The 25,296-nt window shown below is 45.9% G+C and overlaps 1 protein-coding gene across 3 annotated transcripts in view; it reads right to left on the reverse strand.

Annotated features, from left to right (window-relative positions):
- Positions 1 to 642: 642 nt before the first annotated feature.
- The window catches only part of LOC118020053 (calmodulin-binding transcription activator 1-like), a 105,981-nt gene continuing 81,327 nt past the window's right edge, over positions 643 to 25,296 (reverse strand). Inside the window, exons 4-5 of one of the 3 annotated variants that reach the window (XM_035019895.1) lie at positions 11,844 to 11,949; positions 643 to 1,004 (exon numbers count right to left, since the gene is read on the reverse strand). In XM_035019895.1, the coding sequence (XP_034875786.1) occupies positions 11,872 to 11,949 (78 nt within the window). In that variant the 3' untranslated portion in view covers positions 643 to 1,004; positions 11,844 to 11,871. Of the gene's footprint in view, positions 1,005 to 11,195; positions 11,950 to 25,296 lie in introns of those variants that run through there. The other 2 variants (XM_035019894.1, XR_004681803.1) reach the window with 2 other exon arrangements.

A 25,296-nucleotide genomic window follows, 5' to 3' on the forward strand; every position in this document is an offset into this window, starting at 1 on the left:
TTTAGAAAGCCTGTTCACGTGAGACAATAAGCTGCTTCCCAGAATAGGCTCCATCCATCAGGAAAACACTACAACCCAGCACACCCTGGCTGGAGCCTGCCTTTCAGCAATCATGCTGCCGTGATTATTATTTATCATCCGTGGTGCATCTCAGATGGATAAGCAGGCTGGGCACACTTCCATGGGGACAGCAGCACTGTCAGGGACAGCAAATCCTCCCCCACCCCGGAGAAGCACTTGAGGTACAGATGACCTCACGGACCCTACAGGACTACCTGCTCTGTCCTACAGATCCACACGAGAGCAAGCTGTGGGCCTCTGGGCACATGAAGGGGATGTAAGGCAGGAGTACCTTGGTGCTCGATCTAGATCATCCACTTCACCATTAAAAAGGTTAACAGTTCAAACAAAGCAAACCAGGGGATCCACATCAACCAGGCACCTGCTTGGAGGGCCGCTATGTGATGAGAGGGCGGGAAGTCGGTCTAGGAATCAGGCAGGAGCCAGCTAAGCTTGGCCAGCTGAAGCAAAAAGGAGATTCCCCTTGAGATGAGAGTCGGGGAAAATCCCTTTGCAGCGTCTTTCCTGATCTCTTCCCTGGAAACCGTGTGTACCATCCTCAGGGGCCAACTCACAAGCCAACGCCAATGCCATGTGGGAGAACTGCTCCCCACGGCTGGAGCCTTCTCTCACTGTCTACGAACTTTAACTTGTCTGCCTGAAAGACAGAATCTTTAAGCCTCATCATCACTGCAAGCTCAGGAATGGGCAAAAGATGGGTCTTATAAAGTATACACAGTAATTCGTTTTCTCTAAGTCAGGACACACTGAATTTTAACAAATATTTAAGTTTCTCAACCGACTTGAAACATTTAATGAGTCAAACACAGTCTCAAGACAAGGAATGTAAACCCCGCCGCAGCGGCTGAACGCTGGAATCTCAGCTTTCCTAAGGCAACAACTTTGGATTTGTGGGGCTCTTCAGATACCACTCACCACAGCATCTGCAACGAAGAGGAAAGTTACGGACGGCTGGTTAGCCAGAAATTTCTGCAAATATCTTGGCCACGAAAGGAAGAGCAGAAAAAGAAAACCAAGCAATTTATGGGCAGGAAATCATTTTGGCTTTTTGAAGGCTAGAAAAGGAGATGGGAACAACAGTAAATGGGCGCTTATGCCTTGCTCACGCGCAGTGCCAGGAAAACGCAAACAGGATGCCCTTCTGGAGGGGCAACCTCGCTTCTTCAGGCTGGACCAGAACACCCTGGTTCACGCTCAAACAATTACACAGTAACTACCATATACACTGGGGGTGTGTCAACCACAATGTGAAGTGTGCTCATCATCCACATGGGAAAGTCACTGCTCTTCAAATACTTACCAGCCCGGTATGTATGGGAGTCTGTTTTTAATATTCAGTTGACCAAGCCAGAACCTTAACTTCAAAAGCAATCGACCAAAAGGATCAAATCAGAAAAGAGATACAACTCAGGGGTATGCAGTAGACAGCTTCTCGCAGCGTCTGTTAGAGAGGGAAATGGCTCCCAGGAAAGACAAGCATACCCAGTTTCCAGTAACTACAAAACCAAGAACCGGGACGTTCTCCCAGCTCTTCTCCCTGCCCCCAGCCAGCCCTACGCACACTCCAGTTCATCAGCTCGGTTCTCAGGGGAAACGACCTACTGTGGTTGCCCACTTCTTACATACAAGACCCCCCATAAGCTGCTTGAAACCCATTTTCCAGCCCTATCTAGCCACCCCACTGCACACATCTCTGGCTCAGGCAGGCCAGGCCCTTTCTTGACTCTGCCTGCCTTCATCCTGTTTGTTTCCTCCAGCTTGAGCCTGTTCTCTAGCCGGGCAAGTGGGGGCCAGGCAGTCAAGACACCATGCCTTGGGTGGCACGAGGCTCCAGTCACACAGAACGGGGGGGGGGGGGGGTTCCTTTTAAATCCAGTCTAATGAGCTGATGCTCAATCAAAAGTAATGCAAATGCTCCGGCTCAAGGGCTCTGTCCCTAGGTCTTGGTTAAGAAGATCCATTTCACTATAAAATAACTGAGAAGTTAGTGTTTTTACTAAAACAACCCAACACCGTAACAACGTCCTGATAAAGATAACAGCAAGAATGGAAGGATGCACAGTGGAGCTTCTGCTTAAGCAGACAGGTCTCCTGAGTTCTACAACCCAGTCCCTAACTAGCATATTTGAGACCAAAGTAAATGCTCTGACAGACAGCTTGCAGCGGCCTATCATATTTGAGATGGCCATGAGTTGGAAATGTGATTCTTTCCTTCCCTAAGAAAGTTGAACATGAAGGAATGGTTCAATTCAACTACTTCCAAACATCCTCATCAACTTTCCAGCTATCTGTAGCCTCACCACATTTTCCTCCTAAAAATCTGAGATGTAGCCAAGAGGAGAACCAAGGAAGCTAAAAGCTACTCACCAAAGTTTAGACTTCTGCAAATAACTGGTATCCTAGGGGATTTGTCCCCTAGCCCCAGAAAGAATGTGGAACATAGTGCATCATCATGCCGCAGGGGCAATCACAGAAATGAGGTCTAGCTCTCACGCTGGGTGTGGGTGAGTTCAAATTCAGTCTCCGGCAAAGTCAGGCAGGGCTGTGCCACCGCCCCCAGCAAGGAGCAAAGCCCCCACTGCTGAGCTCCCCTGAACCAAGAGCACTGGGAATACTGACTTTTCAACTCACTCAAGGAGCCATGAGAGCGAGATCCCCAACTCTCGTGGGACATGGGCTGAACTGTGTCCACAGCCATTCTCTGAACCTCCAAATGTCAACTTTTCAGTGCCCAAAGGTGAGGTTTAGAGTGTTTCCCAAGCAGTTCCAGAAACCATCCGGAGACAATGAGGACTTCAGGACTGTCCTCTGGGTGCCCAGTTCTACCAGGTCAGCCCCCTCCTTGGACACGAGTGCTGTCCAGGGCTCCTCTCCTGCATTCACTTCATCAGTGGCAACCATACACTTACGGGCACCCGTAGCTGCTGAGAATACAGCTGAGGAGACGGACAGGCTCCTGCCCTAAAAGAGCTCACGTTCTAGAGGGGTGGGCAGGAGAGCAGAGAAAGGGAAAGGAATACAAGAGACAATTTCAGACAGTAATAAATGCTACCAAAGCATGCCACATGAGAGAGTGACGGAGGACCGTGCTAGCATGCGTTGTCTGGGAAGGGCCCCCCCAAGATGATGTTTGAGGTGAGACCTGAGACGTATGAAGAAGCCAGCACACAAACACAGGGTAGGAGGGGACACCACTCCATGCAGAGAAAACTGCAAAAGAGAGGCACATGGGGTGTGTTCCAGCTGTGGAAAGGGTCGATGTGTCCAGAGGAAGAGCAAACGGTAGGGCTTAAACTGTCGCAGAGACCAGGTCACAGGAGCCAAGTGCATTCCAAATGGGTAGAAAGTCACTGCAGGGTTTTGAAGCAAGCTAGTGACCTCACCCGCATATGTCTTTCATACATCACCCTGGTCCCCGCATGGGGAGCGAGACTGGGAACAGGAGTCCAGATAGGAAGAGGGGACGGACGTCCAGGCAAAGAAAACGAGGACAGCCCAGCCTCCAGAGGCGCGGGCAGAGACGCACACAGCAGGGCACGTGTGAGAAGGAGAAAGGGACTGACAGGTGGGTTCCACATGTGGCAGGGGACAAAGGGCAGAATCAAGGACACACCTGGGCTTCCGACTGGAGGTACTGACTGCTCAATCTGGATGAGGAAACACTGGTCTTTATTTTCACAAATATCTTCCCAGGCACTTTTCACCAACAATGAACTTCAACCTCACCAGACACCACTTAACCGTGGACAGAGAACGCCGTACCCACTCCAAAACCGAAAAGCAGATTTAGGAATACCTACGCTCCCGCTTCTGAATGAAAGGTTCTGTAAGCTCGGCCTAAGGGACAGCTTGCAAGCGTCCCCAAGCACCTGCCTGGGCTACCTGCCTCCTCCCATGACATCACCCTCCCTACAGAAAGGCTTCCTTCCCCTGGCTTTGCAAAGCCCTCTGCATGAAGCAGCTGTTCACAGAGCTTTTCAGCTTCCTTTTACCAGGCTTTTTTAAACAGATACTTTTTCCACCCTGCGTTTGTCACCATGTAAAATGTTGTGCTAGTTAACAGTAATTATGTAAATGCAAGCAACCATTTCTAGTTTTAAAAGGGAACCCCATTTAGCATTCTCACATCCTGAAATGTTTAAAATAGCTAGTCCAGTGATGTTTTCACTTTATTCAAACTGTTTGTGTGGATTTAAATACAGGTTCAGCAGAAACCAAAGCAAGTCAAACATTTACTCTCTATTAAACATCTGAATCAGAAGATTAAAAACCTATTTTACATTTAACAGAAAGAAGCCGTCAGAGCAGCAGAGCAGCGGTGACTTCACCGTATTTACTGCCAAGCGGGGCTGATGTTTGAGAGGCAATCAATTTAAGAAGGGAGGGATGGATTTCTTTAAACTCTTCAAAAGGGGATAAATACATTTGAGCAAATCTTTTAATTATAGTATCTTCCAAAGAACCTACAAAGCCTTTATTCCTTCCAAACTTAATGTTTTGTAAAGGCAACTCTTGCCCCTTAATTCCACATGAAATATTCAGCACAGCATAATTAAATTTCAGTCCATGCCATTTTTATTGGGTTCACAGAAATAAAGGGTGGCATCATTTCTGAAACAAACTTCCAGCAACTTTGCATTCACCGTGAATGGTTGGTTCTCAAAATTGAACTTAAAATGCAAAACCTACTCCAAATGCCTGTTTCAATCCAGGACAGATGGGTGGGTATTAAAAAGATAGGCTCGGGCGCCTGGGTGGCTCAGATGGTTAAGCGTCTGCCTTCGGCTCAGGTCATGGTCCCGGAGTCCTGGGATCGAGTCCCGCATTGGGCTCCCCGCTCTGCGGGAAGTCTGCTTCTCCCTCTGCCTCTCTCTCTCATGAATAAATAAATAAAATTTAAAAAAAAAAAAAAGATAGGCTCATTCATATGTCACACCCAACTTTCAAATAAACAATTGCCCCAGTTCTCCACTTACTTTACTGTGCTAGCCACCAGGCGCCTCTGGGCACGGATCTTAATTTTCAACATGCAAATACTGGAGCCTGTCTTATTTTTCACTGTGAATCTATCTGGTGGGGAAAGAAAACAGAAAGGAAAAAGACAAGGAAAAAAGTGTCCTGCGGCTCAAAGAAATTTGTAACTTGAATGAATATTTGGATAACTGGATGGTTTGTGGGGAGCAGGCTTGAGGTTTTTGTTCATTATTATAAATTACACAACTAAAGTCCTACTCTTCTTTCCAGTGTCAGAAAGCCCCAAGTGAGCACAGAACACCCCCTTCTCAGACTGACGATCAGGTTACAGACCCGCCACTCAAAGAGAGGGAAGCGGTAACCATCTTGGGCAATCCACAGCCAAGTCCGCCAGCTGATGGAAGCCCAGCAGCCCCCAGTCCAACCTTCTCGGGGTCTGTCTCACGATACTCCCCCTGATGGGGACATGGCCTATCATGACACGCATGCAACTTCTCCACGACGTGTCCGTGAAGCTAAAACTTCCTTTTGAATTCTGCCCACATCAGCAGGAACGGTCTCAGATCGACGGTTACCCGACCTCTCCGTCCAGCCGGACAGCCCCATCTGTTTTACAACTTCCTAAAAGGCACCAACCTGAAGAGGATAACCAAAACAACAGCGAAGATCTCTCCCACGTGACATCTGGAGCTGCTATTAAGGGAGCAGCATACCCACCCCCGCTAGAGGCCATGAGGAAAGCCACCAGGGATTCACCCTGGACGTGGCTCCAGAATTCTAAGGTGCCAGGCCGGAACCAGGCAAGCGCTCGGATGCTTTGTCAGCTCTAAAAAAAAAAAAGATGGTTCTCTAATGAGACTCATAAAACTTGAAAAGATGAAAACATATCTTAATTCTTACACTTGACTTTGGCTTTATAGATGGGTCTATGTTACTGATTAAAAACAAAAGAAAAACCACCCACCAAACTCACTGAAGTGGTCAGTGAGACTTAACAGGCTGGGAGTAAGTGCCCACTAGCCACCAGCACCTGGCTTCCTCTGACCTCATGGTTTCAGAAAGGTTAAATGGGATGCGGTCAGAATTGGAAACCTAACCAAAAACAAACAAATGACAAAATTAAGTTTTATACCACAGAAACAGACATTAGAATTTATATAAAAGCACTATATTTGCAAAAAAAATTTTTTTCTTAGGAGACTCATTTCTGTTTTCTGATTAGATCTAAATGTATAAATAAGATGTTCTGCCAGCTCTTCAAGAACCTGGTCCATTTATCACTTTTTCAAACTACATCATTTTCTGACTCAAATATCTCTGTGGTTCTTGTAAAAAAAAAAAAAAAAAATGTCCCACACATCTCCAATGCCAAGGTTCTCTCCAGCACAACACACAGCCCAAAGATCACACACAGGATGCGGCCTCAGACCAGGCTGCAGGTACACGAGGGCCTGCGGATGCTCGGTGTCAGCACAGACTGTGACTTCCCCTGATGGCCCAGGACGGTGAGATTCTGTTAAACCAAGCCTAATAATGCTGATCTGATAATATTCAGGAAGGATCTGAGTTGAAACAAAATAATATAAATTGTCAATTAGGTATCCAAAAAAAATGTGCATATTAGAAGCACAAATATGATCACTGGGATGGAACTTAGCCAACATAAAAGAGGGAAAAGAGCATTTCCAAAGCCGCATGATGGCAGGAGTGCTGGGGGAGGCCTGGGCGAGAGGTGTTCAGTCGTGTGTAGACTGGCTCTGATGAACTTGGCCTCCATCAGTCACCTCCTGGCCTCCCTTTCTTCATCCAGGTACACGAAAAGAAGTGACAAAGCTCTCCCCACCGATCTCTCAGGGTTAAGAAACCAAATGAGATATTGTCTGTGAAATCATTTTCTTAGACTATAATGGTACATACAATGTGAGCTGCTACTGTTTTTTATATACTAATTACAGACTATCTATATATTAAAACTAGCTGGTGGGCTTTTGATTAGGAAGCTGCATCAGTTGTTTTTGTATTTCCAAATATAAGAGATGTTTTGGGGATTTGGGGTTGTTGTGAATAGGCACATGTTTCTACCTTGACTTAAACTGTGGCGGTGTGAGACATGGCCGAGGGTACCAACATGCCCGGGTGACATGCTGATGCCAACTGCCTGCCTCATCTCCCCTGTACGTGCACAGCTCATTAACTGCATCAAGGGGGAAACTATTTAGGTGCTAAGATCCTGGAAAATCAAAGACTACTCTACTGTCAAGTGGTCACAGACATGGACCACGGTAAAAACAGAAGGATGATCTGGAAGCAAATGCCACATCTTCAGCAGAATTCAAGTTATTCAGGCAAACACTTCAGCTTTAGCCAAGTGCTAAATTGGCACTTTAAGCCAAATATGATCAAAGTTCACAGGGATTATATATGAAAAGTTATCAGGAAACCTCAACAGTATCAAAGTGAGGCTTGCAGGAGAAACCAGATAAGGGGAATATGTAAACTCTGTACCACCTTTGCAACTTGGCCGTAAGTATAAAATTACTCAAGATTAAAAGTTCATTTTTTAGGGGCGCCTGGGTGGCTCGGTCGTTAAGCGTCTGCCCTCGGCTCAGGTCATGATCCCGAAGTCCCGGGATCGAGCCCCACGTCCAGCTCCTTCCTCAGCGGGGAGACTGCTTCCCCCCCTGCTTCCCCCCCTCCCTCTGCCTGCCGCTCCCCCTACTTACGCTCCCCCTCCCTGTCAAATAAATAATTTAGAATTCGATTGCCCAACCAGCTCCTGACGTGGGTTTTGAGGCAGCAGCAGCTACATCGCACAGCCAAGGAAACTCACAGAAGATAGAGCAACTGTCCCAGGGTCCCACAGCTTTTCAGAGCTGGGGGTGGGATGCTGTTCCTGGTCCGCCTGACCCCAAAGCCCACAGAATAAGCGAGTCTGGCTGAAGGACCCAGGCAGGAAAGGCGGGGGGCCTGCCCTCCAGGGAAGATCTAAATGAACAACAAATGCCCACCTATTTCCAGTCCACTGGGTAGGTTTGTCTCAAGAGGCACCACTGAGTCACCCAAAGGCCATCAATCCAAGAAGTGAGACGTTCTCCTCTTCAAAAGGCAAATTAAGAGATGCATCTAAAAATGGATGTCCTGATCCCCCTTGGAAAATCTTAAGGTTGGTATACCTTCCTCCAATAAGTTCACCTGAAAATCCTCTCACCCAGAAATTCATCCTAGACTACGCTGCTAAAGGCTCCCTATAAGGCTGTTACTAGTCAACTCCAGGGCCATGGCTTAAAGGACTAGGGCACTGACGAGCACCCAGCACACGAAAAATAAATTACAGATGGGCATAAATCAACCACCACAGGCCTTTTCAAAACCCACCAAAAGAAAAGCTCTCAGAAAAGAACCAATCACAAGATGGCTCCTCCTCAGAAGAGCTTGCTGCAGGCTCACAGGTCAGTCCCTCTCTGCCTGACGTCCTCTGTGTGCCACCAGAGGGCACTAACTCATGCAACCATTCCTGAAAAACTTCTGTCCCATTTTAAACTGCAGGAATGTTGAATGAAAACTTCAAATCAATGAAGTGCTAGGTATGCAATTTTGACAGCGGCTTTAGGCATCTGCCGGTCATAAATCTCGATTTAATTCCATAAAACTTAGCAGTACACACACACACAGCAACGGGGCATGCTAAAAAAAAAAAGTCAGTCAATCAAATCTTCAGATTTATGAAAATAATGTATTTCAAAATACAGCTAAGAGTTACACATTTGCTCCTGCATCTCTTGGCTCTAAGGCTGTCACCTGGGTAACCTGTCCCGGGATCTCATACATGGCACATACGCGTAAGAGCCCAAAGAAAAACGTTTCAGGATCTTCCTTGCTTTGAAAGCCATTCTTGATTGAGTTAAAGTGGACATTCACCACATTAAATTACAGTTCGGTTTATTAGGCATGATTAAAACATGATTTAGTCTTTTGTACTAAAATCCTTGTAAGAGATAAAGAGCACACATTTCCTAGTGCTCACTACGCCCTGGGTTGCTATTCTGAGCACATTACACTTATTTAATACTCACAACATCCCTCGGAGAGGCTGTAAAATTCTATTTTAGTAAAAAGTTCAACCTTGCATTTCTTGAACACAATCAAGAATTTTTCTTTACATTTGTATCCTCCACTGATGATTTATTTGCCCACAAAACTATAAATGCAGATTTGTGAGTTCTGCCTCATTAACCACCTTCTGCAATTATTTCTTCACCCCAGAAAATTCACACTTCTTATACTTTCATGGGAGGATAAGATTACATAATCAAAATAGTTCAGCGGTAAGTTTAATGAAAAATGCATTATGCCCTGAAAGGTTTTTTTGTTTTGCTTTGTGGTACATAAAAATCTGCTCTTTGCTTTTCACACTTTATTTAAAAGGAAGTGAAACATATTTACTGATTTGATCAGAAATGCTGGGTACCTCTACGTGACATAAAATTCAAGCTCAATTGGGCCTTTGGTTTTCCTGGTTTTAGGTGATTCTTTCAGTGTGCAATGAACAACTGAGGTTCACAACGAAATGAACACAATCTGACAAACGCAGTACGCTATACCTGAGAAGCTGAAGTTCTTTAACCAGTTTAGCACAACTTACTGCCCCAAATAAACTCACCTTGAGATAACAGCCTACGTCACAGGATACGGCTTCCCTGGGTTTTGACCTTTGTATTAAAAACAAACAAACAAACCAATCCTCCTTGAAGGTTCTCAAGAACATGTGGGTACTGTGGCCTACATCAGCACTCAAGGAATAAAGAGGTCTAGAACACCTACACCTGCAACATGTAGGTGTTCTAGAACACAAGTATTTCTGTTAGTACCATCAGAATAACTGCCTCCGTGTCTTTGTTAATGCCCCTTTGATCTAGGAAATATTTTGGTTTATCTTGTTTACTTGATGCCAAAATCTATTATTTTAAATTCTTAAATATTAGGAAAAGTTAAAAATGTCTACTTTCTACCTATTTTTATTTTTCAATGCTTCTTTCTAAACTCTCACTAGAGGTCTTGGTATTAAAATAAAGAACAGCTTGTTTTATTGCTTTGCTTTCCTGGGCTTCACAGGTATTGAGTTTTTACAAGTTGAGGGTTTGTGGCAACCCTGTGCCAAAGCATGCCTATCGGTGCTATTTTTCCAATAGCATTTGCTCACTTTGTGTCTCTGGGTCACATTTTGGTAATTCTCGCAGTATTTTAAACTTTCTCATTATTATTATTATATTTTTATGGTGACCTGTGATCAGTGATCTTTGATGTTGCTCCTGTCACTATTTTGGGACGCCACAAACCACATCCATGTAAGATGGCAAACTTTACTGATAAACACTGGGTGTGTCCTACTATTCCACAGACCAGGCGTTCCCATGTCTCTCTCCTTCTCCTCGGGCCTCTCTGTCCCTGTGACACAACAATATTGAAATTAGGCCAGTTAATAACCCTACGATGTATCTAAGTGTTCAAGTGAAAGGAAGAGCCCATGTCTCTCACTTTAAATCAAAAGCTAGAAATGATTCAGTTCAGTGAGGAAAGCATGTTGAAAACCGAGACAGGCCGAAAGCGAGGCCTCTCCTGCCAAAAAGCCGAGTTGTGCGTGCAAAGGAAGAGTTCTCGAAGCAAATTAGAAGTGCTACTCCAGTGAACACATGAGTAAGGAAGCAAGACAGCCTCAGAGCTGATATGGGGGAAGTTTTAATGGTCTAGATAGATCAAACCAGCCCCAACATTCCCTTAAGCCCAAGCGTAATCCAGAGCAAGGCCCTCACGCTCCAATTCTTGAAGGCTGAGAGAGGGGACGGAGCTGCATTAGAAAGGTCTGAAGCCAGCAGAGGTGGGCTCGTGAGGTGTAAGGAAAGCCGTGTCCATAACATGAGAGCACAAGGTGAAGCAGCAAGAGCTGATACAGGAGCCGCATCAAGTTCTCCAGAAGATCAAGCTCAGAGGATTCGTGAAGGCAGCGACACGAAACAGCAGATTTTCAATGTAAACAAAACACCTTCTGCTGGAAGGCTGATCTAAGCATTTCCATAGCTGGAGAGGAGAAGTCAGTGCCTGGCTTCAAAGCTTCAAAGGACAGGCTGCCTCTCTTTTTGGGGATAATGCAGCTGGTGACTGGACGCTGACGCCAATACTCATTTACCATTGTGCAAATTCCAGAACTATGCTAAAGAACTATGCTAAATTTACTCTGCCTGTGCTCTATAAACGGAACAACAAAGCCTGGATGACAGCACATCTGTTTACAACATGGTTTGCTGAATATTTTTAACCCACTGTTGAGATCTACTGCTCAGGAAAAAAGATCCCTTCCAAAATAGTACTGTTCATTGACAATGCATGTGGCCACCCAAGAGCTCTGATGGAGACGTACAACGAGATTAATGTTGTTTCCATGCATGCTAACACAATATCCAGCCTGCAGCCCATGGATCAAGGAGGAATTTCAACTTTCAAGTCTTACTATTTAAGAAATACATTGCATAAGGCGACAGCTGCCCTAGATACGAATTCCTCTGATGGACCTGGGCAAAGTAAACTGAAAACCTCTGGAAAGGAGTCACCATCTAGACGCCATTAAGAACTTTCATGACTCACGGGAAGAGGTCAAAATATCAACACAACAGGAGTTTGGAAGAAATAGACTCCCACCCTCATGGATGACTTTGAGGTGTTCAAGACTTCAGTGCAGGAAGGAACTGCAGGTGTGGTGGAAACAGCAAGAGAACTAGAGTTAGAAGTGGCACCTGAAGATGGGACCGAATCGCTGCAATTTCAGGATAAAACTTGACGAGATGAGGAGTTGTTTCTTATGGACGAGCATCTTGAGATGGAATCTGTTCCTGGTGAAGACTGTTGAAATGACAACAAAGAATTTAGAATATTCCATAAACCTAGTTGATAAAGCAGTGGCAGCGTTCAAGGGGACGGAGCCCAATTTTGAAAAAAGTTCTGCTATGGGGAAAATGCTATCAAACAGCATCACATGCTAGAGGAATTTGTGGAAGGAAGAGTTGATCTATGCAGCAGACTTCACTGTTGTTGTAAGAAATCGCCACGGTCACCCCAGCCTTCAGCACCCAGCACCCTGAGCAGTCTGCAGCCATTGCATCGAGGCAAGACCCTCCGCCAGCAAAAAGGTCACGACACGCTGGAAGCGCAGATGGTTAGCATGTTCCAGCAGTATTTTTTTAGACATAATGCTGTTAACACATTTAATAGATCACAATATAGTGTAAACTCAGCTTTCATACGCACCAGAAACAAAACCATGCATTGGACTCACTTCATTGTGACACTCGCTTTCTTGCAGTGGTCTGGAACCCAAACTGCAAGATCTCCTAGGTGCCCCTGTATTCCAGAGACAGGACTCCTGTCTCTCCTACATCTATTTCCTCTGCTTCTTCATCAGAAGGCATGGATACCGGAACAGAGAGTAAATTTGTAATTCAATATCCTAAAGCCCTGATTGGCTCTGGCATCTCAAAAACACTGTCACTTATTTCAATCCCAACAAAATTTTTATATTTACCCCCAAGTTTCACTGTTTTATCATTTTTTAAAAGTTATCTATAAAAGGCAAATTAAAAGCACATTCAGAAAGGATGCCACACCAGTGGACCCATTTACAATGCATTCAACAGCATTCGTTCAGACTCTACACTGAGCCAGGCCCTACCCCACACACTGAAGACAGGAACAGGACGGAGGCCCTGCCCTCGTGGGGCTTCCATTCCTGCAGGACACAGACAATAACCAACACATAATTACATCACCACTCTGGAGATGAGTGCTTTTAGGAAAAGAGAAGCTTGCGAAGGGGACCAAGAGTGGCATCTGGGCATGAGGATGATCGCCGAGGCCTCTGTGACCAGGTGGCATGTGGGTAAAGACCTGCTCTCCCACAGCCACGTCAGACTGTGGGTCTCTCGCATAACAACTGTGGGTAAAGCAAGAGTGAGGCACTTGCATGTACTTCATTTTCAGTAACATTCAGTTCAAATTAACTTTGGGTTTTAAGTGCAACCACTTCACTAATGGAATTATCTTGGAGCCAGACATGGGGCGGCAGGATGGCAAGGCCCCCCTATGAGTTCTGCTAGCTGCAAGTCCAGGGTGCCAGCCCTCACGGCTCCAGCTCTGTGGGTCCCTCTTCTTGCTGCGCCCATGAACAACTGTGTGGTGAGAGCCTGAAATAAATAAGTGTAAAATGGGTCAAGACCATCGCTTCTATTTCTGTTTTTAACTGAAGAAAATGTGCCCCATTTCCCAGAGGCAGAGAAAGAAGGAGGTATCTGAATAAAGACAAACCACAGTGTGTATTAAACACACACATATGTCTGTGTATGTGTATGAACACGTATAAATGTGACACACACACTATTCATTCACATATATATCCACACAACTGACACTTCCCTATGGTAACTTGGCCTTTTTATAATCATTACAGCGTAACTTTTATTGGTTGTAGGATGTATCTTTAAGAGGCCACAAGAGTTTTTTAAGGGATCGAATTAAAAATTAAAGGTTCAAAGGTGATCAAGGTTCAGATTCAATTAACACTAATTTTAGAAGAATTTTTTACTGACTATGCATATTCAGTAAACTACGTAAGTTTTTGTTTTCTTTTTTCTACCACGGCATCCCTAAGGAGTCATTATGTACAATCAGCTCTCTAATTCAGATTAGCGTGTCTAAGTACATATTGATGCAACAGAACACAATGCTTCGAGAGGCTCCCCTGCTAGACACCATTAGATGAAGCACGGGCCTGAGAAGGTGGACTGCTCAAACTGAATCCTCAGCACCAACACTCGTTACTTCCAAGCAGCTTCACAGGTCAGAGGAATGCAGTATTTCAAAGGAATACTGAATGAGGAGTAGGACTAACATTTCCTTAATTACGTAAGATCCTAACAAGCTACAGGTGACTTCCACAGTGGCCCTTAAACCACCACACGCACACTGATGGCGGAAGGAAGCCGCAGAAGGTCTGTTCTTTCTGATCTCACTTACCTCCCGTTGCTTAGGTGCTACTGGAGGGGAAGAGCCATTTTAAAAGTGAGTGATTTCGGGTAAAACAATGAACACCGTGCTAATGAATCTTTGAGGGGAATTTGGGAGCTGGTTGCAGGGGGAGGATGTATGATGCTACTTTGTTTTTCTACTATGGGAATGATTTCCAACGAAACCTCAAATTGACTCAATAGAAGCGTTAATAACTAGTGAATTCCTATGGAACCAGATACTTATGAAAGAACCATCATATTCAAGCATGTGTCCAATGCAGAGAGGCAGCTCAGTTTCACAAGCTTCGAGGATGGTGCTAAAAAGGACACATCACGGAAAGAAAAGAGCGGTGGGCTTCTTACAAGGAACATCCTCACATTTATGATCTATTCCCCTAGTTGTTACTCAATTAAGTAATTAGTTAATTAAGACACCAGAACAACAAACTGAAGATTTCAAGGCGATCAATGGTAAATTACATTTTTTAATACAAAATGTGACTGTCTCTGTGGAATCAGACAGCCAATTCTAACTTGTTCTCTGTATATTTGCTTTCTGCCACCCAAATTTTAAGACCTATATAAACAAAAATAGTATTTATTCTCTTCCCCCAAAACAATTAAGTTTAACTTTTTGGCTTGAAAGTGTATTACCCCACCACCTCTTCCTCTTTCATCCACCCACATTCATCACTCACAGCCATGCACACATGCTGGGCTGGGCTCTAGGGAAAGCGAAATCAGTGAGGTCTAGCACCTGCCCCAAGGAGCTCATGGTTTAGGGGACTAAAATAAAGAGACAAATTACAACATGCTATGGCAAGGGTCCTCAGACGGACATGGAAAGCAGTGCCCATTAAAAGTAAGCCATCAGGGGTGCCTGGGTGGCTGTTGTTAAAGAGTCTGCCTTCGGCTCAGGTCATGATCCCAGGGTCCTCGGATTGAGCCCCGCATCGGGCTCCCTGCTCATCGGGAAGCCTGCTTCTCCCTCTCCCACTCCCCCTGCTTGTGTTCCCTCTCTCACTGTCTCTCTGTCAAATAAATAAATAAAATCTTAAAAAAAAAAAAAAGTGAGCCATCAGGGCAGGCTGCGCGGAAAGGACTCATGAAGAAGTGACATCCAGGCTGGCCTCCAGAAGGAGCCTGTCTGCCAGGCATAAAACCAGGAAGGGGTGGGAGCAGGGGGGCTGGGGGAGCAGGGGGGGCAGGTTGTATCTGTTCATGAACACCTCCACCTACATCTGCATGCAGACATGGGCTTTCTGAGTTAATGAATGCTTTATTAATAAAGGCAAATCCAGATGACAACACAGAGAAGCATCCAGAGAGCTGGCTTGCACAAGGGTTCTAGGACAAGGGAGGGCAAGGGCTTGCCCACTACAGAACAAGTATCCGCTTTGGTTAGGGAGAAGTTTCAGTGTCAGCAGTAAATTTCTGAAGGAATAAAGTACAAGTTTAAATGTTATGCTTTGGATTTTTTTGAGGCAAGAATTATACCAAGAGCATGCTAGTGACCCAGATCTAAATAAAAAACAATGAACAAATGTCAAAGCACTCACTTCCCTAGTCTCCTAGACACACTGACCTTCACTTTCAAAGAAACTAGAATTGTGTGTGGACCAAATTAAGTAATCATGCTAACAGTGCTTTTAAAAAGCTAATGCTTTGGTTCTCGTACATAACATGTGTTATCATTTACAAGTGGCATCATAAACTAGCTCTTCTTTTGTTGGAATAAATTCCAGTCCATTCGTCACAAAGATTTATGTGTGAAGGAGTGACTTTATAAGTAAACCACCATTTAGTGGAGAGAAAAATCTCAAAACAAACTGCAATAAAGCCATCAATGTTCTTTTAATTTCTTGCTTAATTTCCAGTTCTTAGTATTCACCCACTTCCCTATTAGATGGAAACATTTTAATTAGAATAAAGAGAGTTTAAGGAAACTTATGTAATGAGTAAGCTTTCCTTATTACTAAATTGTGTTTACTGAGTTTTCTTTCACATGAGTACACTGGTGCCAGAAGGACATTATATTTACAGCAGGTGCATAGTTACTGACCAGGTAGACTCTGTGACACCCCCATGGAATTGCTAGTCTGGACATTAACAAGACAAACTACCTAGACCCCACATTCTTGTGACATTAGTTCATATGAAATGAACAAGCAATTACTCCTTCAAAACAGAGGTCATCCAAGAACATGAGGTTCACAAACACATGGCTCAAAACAGACTCTTCCTAAACACTGGGGCTGGTAGGATTTTTGAGGATTTTGTTTGTTTGTTTGTTAATCTTAGTATGACAGGAAACAAACTAAAGAGAAGTTAAAATAATTTAAACTTGATAAAGGTACAGAATAGGAGTATCCATGCATCTTTTTCCCCGGGGCTCATTATTGGTATGGAAAGTACCAAGACCATGTGAGTGGCTGAGGTGTTCCTATTTACCCTTTCAAAACAGTTTAATTTTCCTGGCCTACAAGACTAAAAAACAGCTTCTGACCCCATCATCAATTTTTATTAATCTTTAAACACACATTGTGGATCAAAGCCGAATATATAAATTTATCTATGTAAATTATTACACACACACACGTAACAGAGTGAGCGTGCACACGCGCCGTATATATATACAACTCCTCTACAGAGTAAAAGGCTGACCATGCCCGCCCTTTCAAAAGCATCGGATGAGGACAGGCAGGTTTTGTATGCTGTTGCTTCTATCACATGAGACTGCCTCGAAGCTACCAAATGCTGGCTTCTGTAGAGATTCAAACATATCTAGGATGAAGTATAAACTAACATTTGAGGTATTCAAGGATTATGCCAAAATAAAGATAGAAATCTAAAGATATGACAAAATAAAGGTAAGAATCTAAAGGATATTTTTTCTGGGGGGGTTGAGGGGGAGGGCGCGGGGATGGCTGTAATGAGTTGCCCACATGGAGTTAACATTTTCATTAGTGAGTCAATGAAAAGCCTTCTGGATGAAAATAAAAACCCAAGTAAAAAGCTGCCATTTTTGGAAGAGCTTATCAAAATTATGGCCTTGTGTTTTGATACTTCACTGTGACTCAGAAATCTTGTCCCAAACCCATCATCCCAAGGAGGTACCACCTGGATTTGAAATGAGGAAAGAGCAATCCCTCAGAACCTCACAGATGCTCTGAGAAGTAGGACAGGATCAGGGTCAGGAAATGTTCCTTGGCAGGCAGGTTAGAACAGTGGCCACTGAGGCACAGATCCTACCAACAGCCACAGCATCCCCCTTCTGCCTCTCCAACCCTGTTACTCTCATCAGGAGGCATAAGTGGTTTCAGATCCATGCAGACAATCCTTCCTAATCATTGGCCTGTTCCTTGACCCACTCCTCTCTAATAACCTTGAACCAAACTTCCACGAGCATCCCCAACCTGTCCAAGATGGGAGCCATGAGCCACACGTGGATACTGAGCACTTTTGAAATTGTGTCTGGTCTGAGTAAAGATGTGCTGAAAGTATAAAATCCGTATCAGATTTCAAAGACTTACTACAAAATAAATGTAAAATATCTCAATAATTTTTATATTGATTGCATATTCCATGGTATTTTAGATATATTGAGCTAACATATCATTAAAATTAATTTCACTTATTTCTCTTTACTTTTTTAAAATATGGCTTCCAAAACACTCAAAATTACACATGTGGCTCACATTATATTTCTACTGGACAGCACTGCCCTAGGCCTTGATGTTAACCACAACTGCACTCCTTCAATATCAAATTCAAGCATCCCTCTCTTTGACTATCCCTACTCCAAACATTCTTTTTTTTTTTTTTTTTTTAAGAGAGAAAGGGGGTGGCCAGAGGGAAAGGGGAGAGAGAATCCCAAGCAGGCTCCACACCCAGAGCAGAGCCCAACTCAGGGCTCGATCCCACAACCCTGAGATCATGACCTGAGCTGAAATCAAGAGTCAAGAGTTGGACACTTAACCGACTGAGCCACCCAGGCGCCCCCCCTACTCCAACCATTCCTGATGCTATTCTTCGAATCCCCCTGATGCCATGGCCTCTCAATGCCCTCATCTCCCTCGTGCTTAACCTGTCTGGTTTAGAGTATGCAGTCCTTCATCACACCAGCGCTCAACAACCTTGTGCCTTCCCCCACCATCAGTATTCCCCCGGCAAATCCCAATCCCAGGTTAAACCCTACTCTGCCCTCACAGCCTGCATTTGGGCAGCAGAAAGCAGAACTCTTTAAATGCAGCAGCTCCGCTTCCTGTCCTCCCATTTTTGCTTGAACCAGCTGGGACAGGGCTTTTGTCCTCACCACTTCACTCATCCAGCTCATATCAAAGTCACCACCGACCTCCATGCTGCCAGATCCACAGCCAATTCTCAGTCTGCATCCTACTTGACCTTTAGCAGCATTTGACACAGAGGGTCACTCTCTCTGCTTTGAAACACATTCTTCCAGAATGTTTGCTCTCCTGGCTTTCCTTCTCTGGTTGTTCCTTCCCATTCTCCTTTGCTTCCTCCTCCTCCTTCCTCTTAACACCCCAGTGCTCCGTGTTTGAACACCTCTCCCTATCCACACCCCCTTCAGGATCCCATGCATCCCAGAGCAAGTAAGAACCTTCTATATGCTGAAAACACTGAGAAGTCTGGCTCGAGCCTAGGCCTCTCCTCTAGATTACAACTCATATATATGACTGCCTAGTCAACACCTCCACTTGGCATGTTAGAGTTAACACGTCCAAAACACAACTCTTGCTTTCTCCTCACCCTTTCTCCCCAACCTGCGGCTCCCACGGGCTTCCCAATCTCAGCAAAGAGAAGCTGCATTCTCCCAGCTGCTCAGTGCAGAAACACTGGCATCCACCCCAACCCTTCATATTTGCACACAACCTGTCAGCCCTTCCTCTGAAACACATCCAGCATCTGACCACTTCTCACTGCCCTGGTCCGGACCACCATCAGCCCTCGCAACAGTCTCCTCACTGGTCTCCTTCCTTCCATCCCTACAGCCCTAAATTAGGGCTCAGCAAACTCTTTCTTAAAGGGCCAGATAGTAAATATTTTAGGCTCTGTGGGCCAGATGGTCTCTGTTGCAACCACTCAACTTAGCTGTTGCAGGCTCAAAAGCAGACTCAAGACAATATGCAAACGAATGAGCGTGGCTCTATTCCAGTAAAACTAGAACTTAAATGGACACTGAAATTTGAATTACGTATAATTTTCATGTACCACAAATTATTATTCATCTTAGTTTTCTCAACCATTTAAAAAATGTAAAAAGCATCTTAGTTTGCTGGCTGCACAAAAACAGGTGGCTGGCTGGATTTGGCCTTCAGGTGACGGTTTGCCAACCCCTGCCCTAGACTGTTCTCTGCACGGCATTCAGAGGGATCCCTGAAATCATGGTGTCTTCCTGCTCAGCAATTCTCGGATGGCTTCCGTTCTCATTCACTAAAACCAGAAGACTTTACTGTGCCCCACCAGGCCCTGTGGAACATAGGCCCTGGCTACCTCATCCTACTCTTCTCACCACACCCACTCAGAGCGGCCACACCGGCCTCCTCGCTGTTCTCCTTGCTTCTCTTCCGCTACTGCCAAACCCACATCCACCTGGGGGCCTTTGCTTCCGCCTTCCCTCTGCCTGAAGTACTCCCACTCCAGATACTACTTGGATCTGTGTCACTTCCTTCAAATCACCTTACCAGACACCTGCTCAAGTCACACTCTCTCAAAGAGCACACACCTGCACACCCCCAGGCCGACATCCAGGAGCCCTCCCGAAGGTTCACTTTGCTTCACTGCTCCTCATCACACTTAGTAGCATCAACATTTCTGTGTTGATGTAGAAACAAACACATTAGGCCGTTGTTTAAAAGAGAAAATCGCATGGTGTGAAGAGCAGGAAAGCCGGAGGCAGGTCACTGGGGTTGGAAGACCAGCAGCACCACGTCCTGCTGTGGGACACTGAGCACTGGAGCTCGGTTTCCTCGCCTGCAAAACGAGGACAAGAGAACCTGCTTCCTCAGTGCTCTGAGGAGTAACTAGTGAATAAATGTTGGCACATATAATCACTCAATTACTGTTACTTATTTTTTGTTTGCTTATTGGCTGTGACCCCTCCCCCCCAACCAGAAAATAAGCTTTTTGAGGGGAATGGCCTTCTTTTGTTGATTGCTTTATTCCTGGTAACTAGGACAGCACCTGCTACTAGGCATTCAATAAATACTGAACCAAAGAGCAAGTGTCTGAATTTAAGTCACTGGAGGGTAGACAACACGCCACTGCCCACTCCATCAGCACCCAGGTATCAGAGGGAACAAAAGCTCTCTCCAAGCCCACCACAGAATAAGAAATTAAAAACCTCCTATTCCAGGTGGGTTTGTTTGCTGATGTTTCCTTCTCCCTGTGGAGAAACAACAATCTGCTACCCTGAAGGGAGGCGCTCCCGGGGTGCCCATCGCCTCCTAGGAAACCTCCTACAACCGAACACCGTGCTATACACGCCAGGGTTACATGCTCAGGTCTCTGACCAGGTGAGAGAAGAAACAGACTTCAGAGCCAATCAGGTTCAAATTCTGCACGTAAAATGGCAACTCACTATCTAGGAGCACTTCTCTTTGGGTCTGACAATATTTCCTGGACACAAACACCGAAGACCATTTATTCAAAGTAGCTTACACTGAACTGGCTTCTTCTGAAAACACACAGTATCTCCCCAAATAACTGAAGTCTTCCCCAAGCAAAAAGATGACAAATACATTTCTCTCTACCCGTCATACACGTGTCACTCACAGCGCGTCATGGGTTCATGGATTTGGCATTTCTGCTAGGATGACGGAGTTCTGATTTACAGATGGCATGAAGATGAGTTGAAGTACTTTTGTGTTCTACCACTTTGTGACATGGTCTTTAATGTGGAGATACCTATATACACCCCGGTGTGCATGGGCTTTTTCTGGTGGGAGCCCTACTTCGCCTTAAAAGAAACAGGGATAAGGTCACCTACCATTAAGCAAAGTAGAAACTACTCTCCTAACCCTCTAAACTAAGATGTTTCACAGTGAAATAGAAAATGAACATCTTCAACACTGGTTCTACCAAGCAGAAAACAAATGAGTGAGACGTAGGTGGTAAAAACATACCTATATTAACTGGCATCTAACTGAGCTACAGAACTGCCCACCGGCAATGCAGTAATGCAAGAAAATCATGAGCATGGAGAAGTAAATGATCACAAGGATGGGTAAGAAACTGGGGGCTAAGTAGTGGATGCACCCCAGGAGGTTAAGGTGAACTGGCGCGGACCTCCCAAAGCCTCTTCTAAGCACTGCTCAGGCCTCCTGCTAACAGCGCACGACCTGAACAAGTTCATGGGGCTCCCTGGGTGGAGGCTGTTCTAAATGGTAAGACCTGAGATTAAGTTTTTTTCTGTTATCCCCTGTGGTGGTCTTGTTTTTTAAATTCTGCACTTGGTTGGTCATTAAGGTCACTGTGACATAAACAGCACAGAGGACCTGCATGAGCCAAGCAGGCACACATCCCATATCTCAATACAGCATTGCTATAAGGTGGCAAAACCCAAAAAATCAGGATGATAGCACTCTAATACTGTATTTAGCTGATGATCCTAAATAACACTTTGTCAGCTTTTGTGATCTAGCACAAAACCACATGCCTTGTGATATACCAGCTGGGCTGTGGTAATGCCCTTGACTGGAGGCTTAAAAGCTTCGGCTGGGACATAACTTTGATGTATCGTATTTCCATTTCAAACTGCAGTGATTATCCCTGGATTTGGCATCACATAGAGTACTACCAAAATTAGATTATGGCTAGTTAATACGAGTCCCCCTCCCCTCTGGTGCTGTCGACGGGTGATGCTAGTCTCCCCTTTGCTTATTTGCAAGATCAAAAAGCCATGGCTGTTTGGTTTACAGGATGCAGGCATAAGAACCATCTGCCTGGTCTGGTGTTTCTTTAATTAAAACTTTAATTACAGATATATCTCTGCACAGATACGTGCAGTCTATCAGCTCCTGTTCTTAATTACCTGTGCTAATGAGAACGGAAAGCGCGAGTGTTTGCTGAGCGCCTACTACACGCAAGCTCCCGTACCAGATGCTGCAACATGTACTCGAGCAGGCAAAACCACGTCAAACAGCCCAGCCCGAGCTCCAACCCTCCCTACCAGGCCTCCTGCCGCCGTAGCGAGAGAAGTAAAACAATCACTCAGGTCTCTCCTTGGAAAAATGAAGGGCGAAGAGGGGTAAAGTACTCGAAAGGACCAGCACAGAAGAGAGAAAGGACTGGATGATCAAACCCGAATAACCAAAGCTCTGAGGGAGGCACGTGTGTGCTTCCTTGTCATCGTGTGGCGGATCTGTGAACCCAGGTGAAGATGTGTGCACAGTGACAAGTCTGGTCTAGGAATCCTGGGATTCTGAAGCATGTCCCACAGTCCAGTTCCCCAGGGAAACAAGAAGCACAAATGAGAACAAACAGGAGACGTTTCCTGTGATCTCCTGACTATGCCGCCACACTGCTGTCCCCTCTCGTCCTCTAACTCCCTCTCTGGCTAGAGCTGATGCCGCTGAAGAATGGCAAAACCGCCTTCTCGTCCCTGGAGTGGGTCTCCCGGTCTCCGCGATGCCTGAACAAGGGCTAACCTCCATCAGCACGGCCCCTATGGTGGCCGGATGGGGGCCGTGAGGAGGCCCTCCGGTCACACCAAAGCACTCCGCCCCGCAGAAGCTGTTCACAGGAGGGGGCAGGGGGCACCGACGCAGAAGGGCTGGCTGCTTCCCTACCATCTCTCGAGGCAGTGAATGGTACACACACAGGTGTCCCAGCTTCTGCTCTGCTCCCCTCGGTCAGTGTGACGGAGGGGGAGGCGCCCCAAGCAGCACATCTGGACCAGCGAAGCGCCCCGAGGAAAGGCCTTCCCCTCTCAGGAACACCGTGAGAGGTCCCAGATGGCCTCACAGCCCAGCTCTAAAAAACTAGGCGGCAAACACACTAAAAGCCTGATACCAGTGCCTCGAGAACGGTCAAGTCCATCCTACTGCCCCACATTCCGTCCTATTCAGTGAATCGCCAACGAAAGCTGACAGTGTTCAGGCTAATGAGGGGTAGTGCTTACTCCTCTAAAAGAGCAATATGAAGACATATTAAGAAATGTCGATAGCGCCGCCTGAGTGGCTCAGTCAGTTAAGCGTCTGCCTTCGGCTCAGGTCATGATCCCAGGGTCCCGGGATCGAGCCCCGCTTCGGGCTCCCTGCTCAGCGGGAAGCCCGCTTCCCCCTCTCCCACTCCCCCTGCTTGTGTTCCCTCTCTCGCTGTGCCTCTCTCTGTCAAATAAATAAATAAAATCTTAAAAAAAAAAAAAAAAAAAAGAAATGTCGATATGAACACCTACTTCATGCTAGGTCTCCTGGAGGATTTCAAGTGCTTTGGGGTCCAAAGGATAGACACACCCAGAGGGATCTGGCCCACGGATGGAGACAAAGAAAAAGAGGAAGGACAGGAGAAAAAGGAGTTGGGAGCTAGGGGAAAGGACAGGGGCGGGGGGGAAGCATACAAGATGGGAGAAAAAAGAAGTGAGAGAGGAAGAAGTCAGAGCCCCCTAACTGTATTCAGTTCTGTGACTAACTTCAAACCTGGTTTTGGGGAAGGTCAGATGCCCACTTCCAGAGGACTATATCCTACGGAGTGGATGGCTGGGACTTTTCCCACAGAAGGGGTGCTGATTACAGGTGGCTGAATTACTAAACTGGCCCAGAAAGGCCCATTTAACTTACAGTGTAGCTAACTATAGAATTAATAGCACTGGCCCATGTTCTGGACGCACAGGTCTACATGTGCACCAATTATTTACATTTCTTTTCTGTTCATAACATAAACTTCCTGTATTTCTGAATCTACCAATTCTGCCAGAATGGCCAGATCGGAGCCTGGGACGCGGCCAGGGCTCCGTATTTCAAAGCTGCACAGTGATCCTGGATGTGCAGCCAAGATGGAGGAAGCCACTGTTATGGAGCCCCTCGAAGTGCCGCATGGAGGATGGAGCCCTCCTGGCAGTGGTGGTGGCAGGTCACTAAGTCAGGGCTGCTAATGGCTAAGGGACGTAATGCACACGGGTGAGTCCCCTGCAACCAAACGGCAGAACTATTTCCTCTGAGTGGTCCAGCCACGTCTGCCAGTAAAATAAGGAAGCAGGTGCCAGGAGAAGGACAGCACCTGGATTTAAGTACCAGTTCCATTATTTTCTAGGAGTATGACCCTATGAGGGCTGATTTAACCACCTGATCATCAGTGTTCTCAGGTGCAAAATAGGGTGAACACACCACTCACCTCACAGATAAATTTAGATGATTAAAATGTACAGAAAGCACCCGGAAAAATATGTGAACCCCGCCCCCCAACAGTGACTTCCTTCCACTTCTTCAACTTAGGAGGAAGCACTGAAGCCTCATACAGTTTTCTGACTCCTTGGGAGCCAGCTCAACAGTGAAAGATGGGGCGTCTCTCCCACGGGTCTCTTTTCTTACATCTCCACAGCCAAAATCCACTAACATGAAAGGGTTAAGTGCTCTTAAATCTAAGCTTTTCTTTCTAGACGGTTAGGAGCCCAGATTTACCTTTACACACCTGAACTTGCATCTGCTTCAGAGGTGCCCAGTAACCGTAAGCATCCTAGCCCCTCTCCCCGGAAGCACACCTGGCTCTCGCAGACAACGTCAGGAGACTAACGGGGAAGCTCTCTGAAGCTTCATTTCCTGCGAGGCCCCCCTCAGAATTCCGTGTCACTGACACCCCACCCTGCCTGGGTCTCTCCCGGTGGGCAGGATCTGGCCCGCACGCCACAGCCACTGCCGACCCGCGTGTCAGCCCTGCTCTGGCTACTTCACAGACATCCACCCCCAAAGACGCACCATGACCCTCTTGAGCAGGGGGCTATTCTTCTCAGCTCCATTTGAAAGAGGAGGAAACCGAGGCACAAAGAGGCCAAACCACTTGCAAGGGGCCGAAATGGGAGGAGGCACTGGACCCCAGGCAACCCGGCCCCAGAGCCCATGCTCCTGGCCTTTACCACAGACCTCACTACAACTGCCTCTCGGTGTGACAGTCACGCCACCAACGGCCCAGCCAGAGGACGACGTTTAATTTCAAAAGCACCTTCCCTCTG

The sequence above is a fragment of the Mirounga leonina genome, unplaced genomic scaffold (assembly GCF_011800145.1).
Source record: "Mirounga leonina isolate KUSES-001 unplaced genomic scaffold, KU_Mleo_1.0 Mir_173, whole genome shotgun sequence".
Lineage (NCBI taxonomy): Eukaryota > Metazoa > Chordata > Mammalia > Carnivora > Phocidae > Mirounga > Mirounga leonina.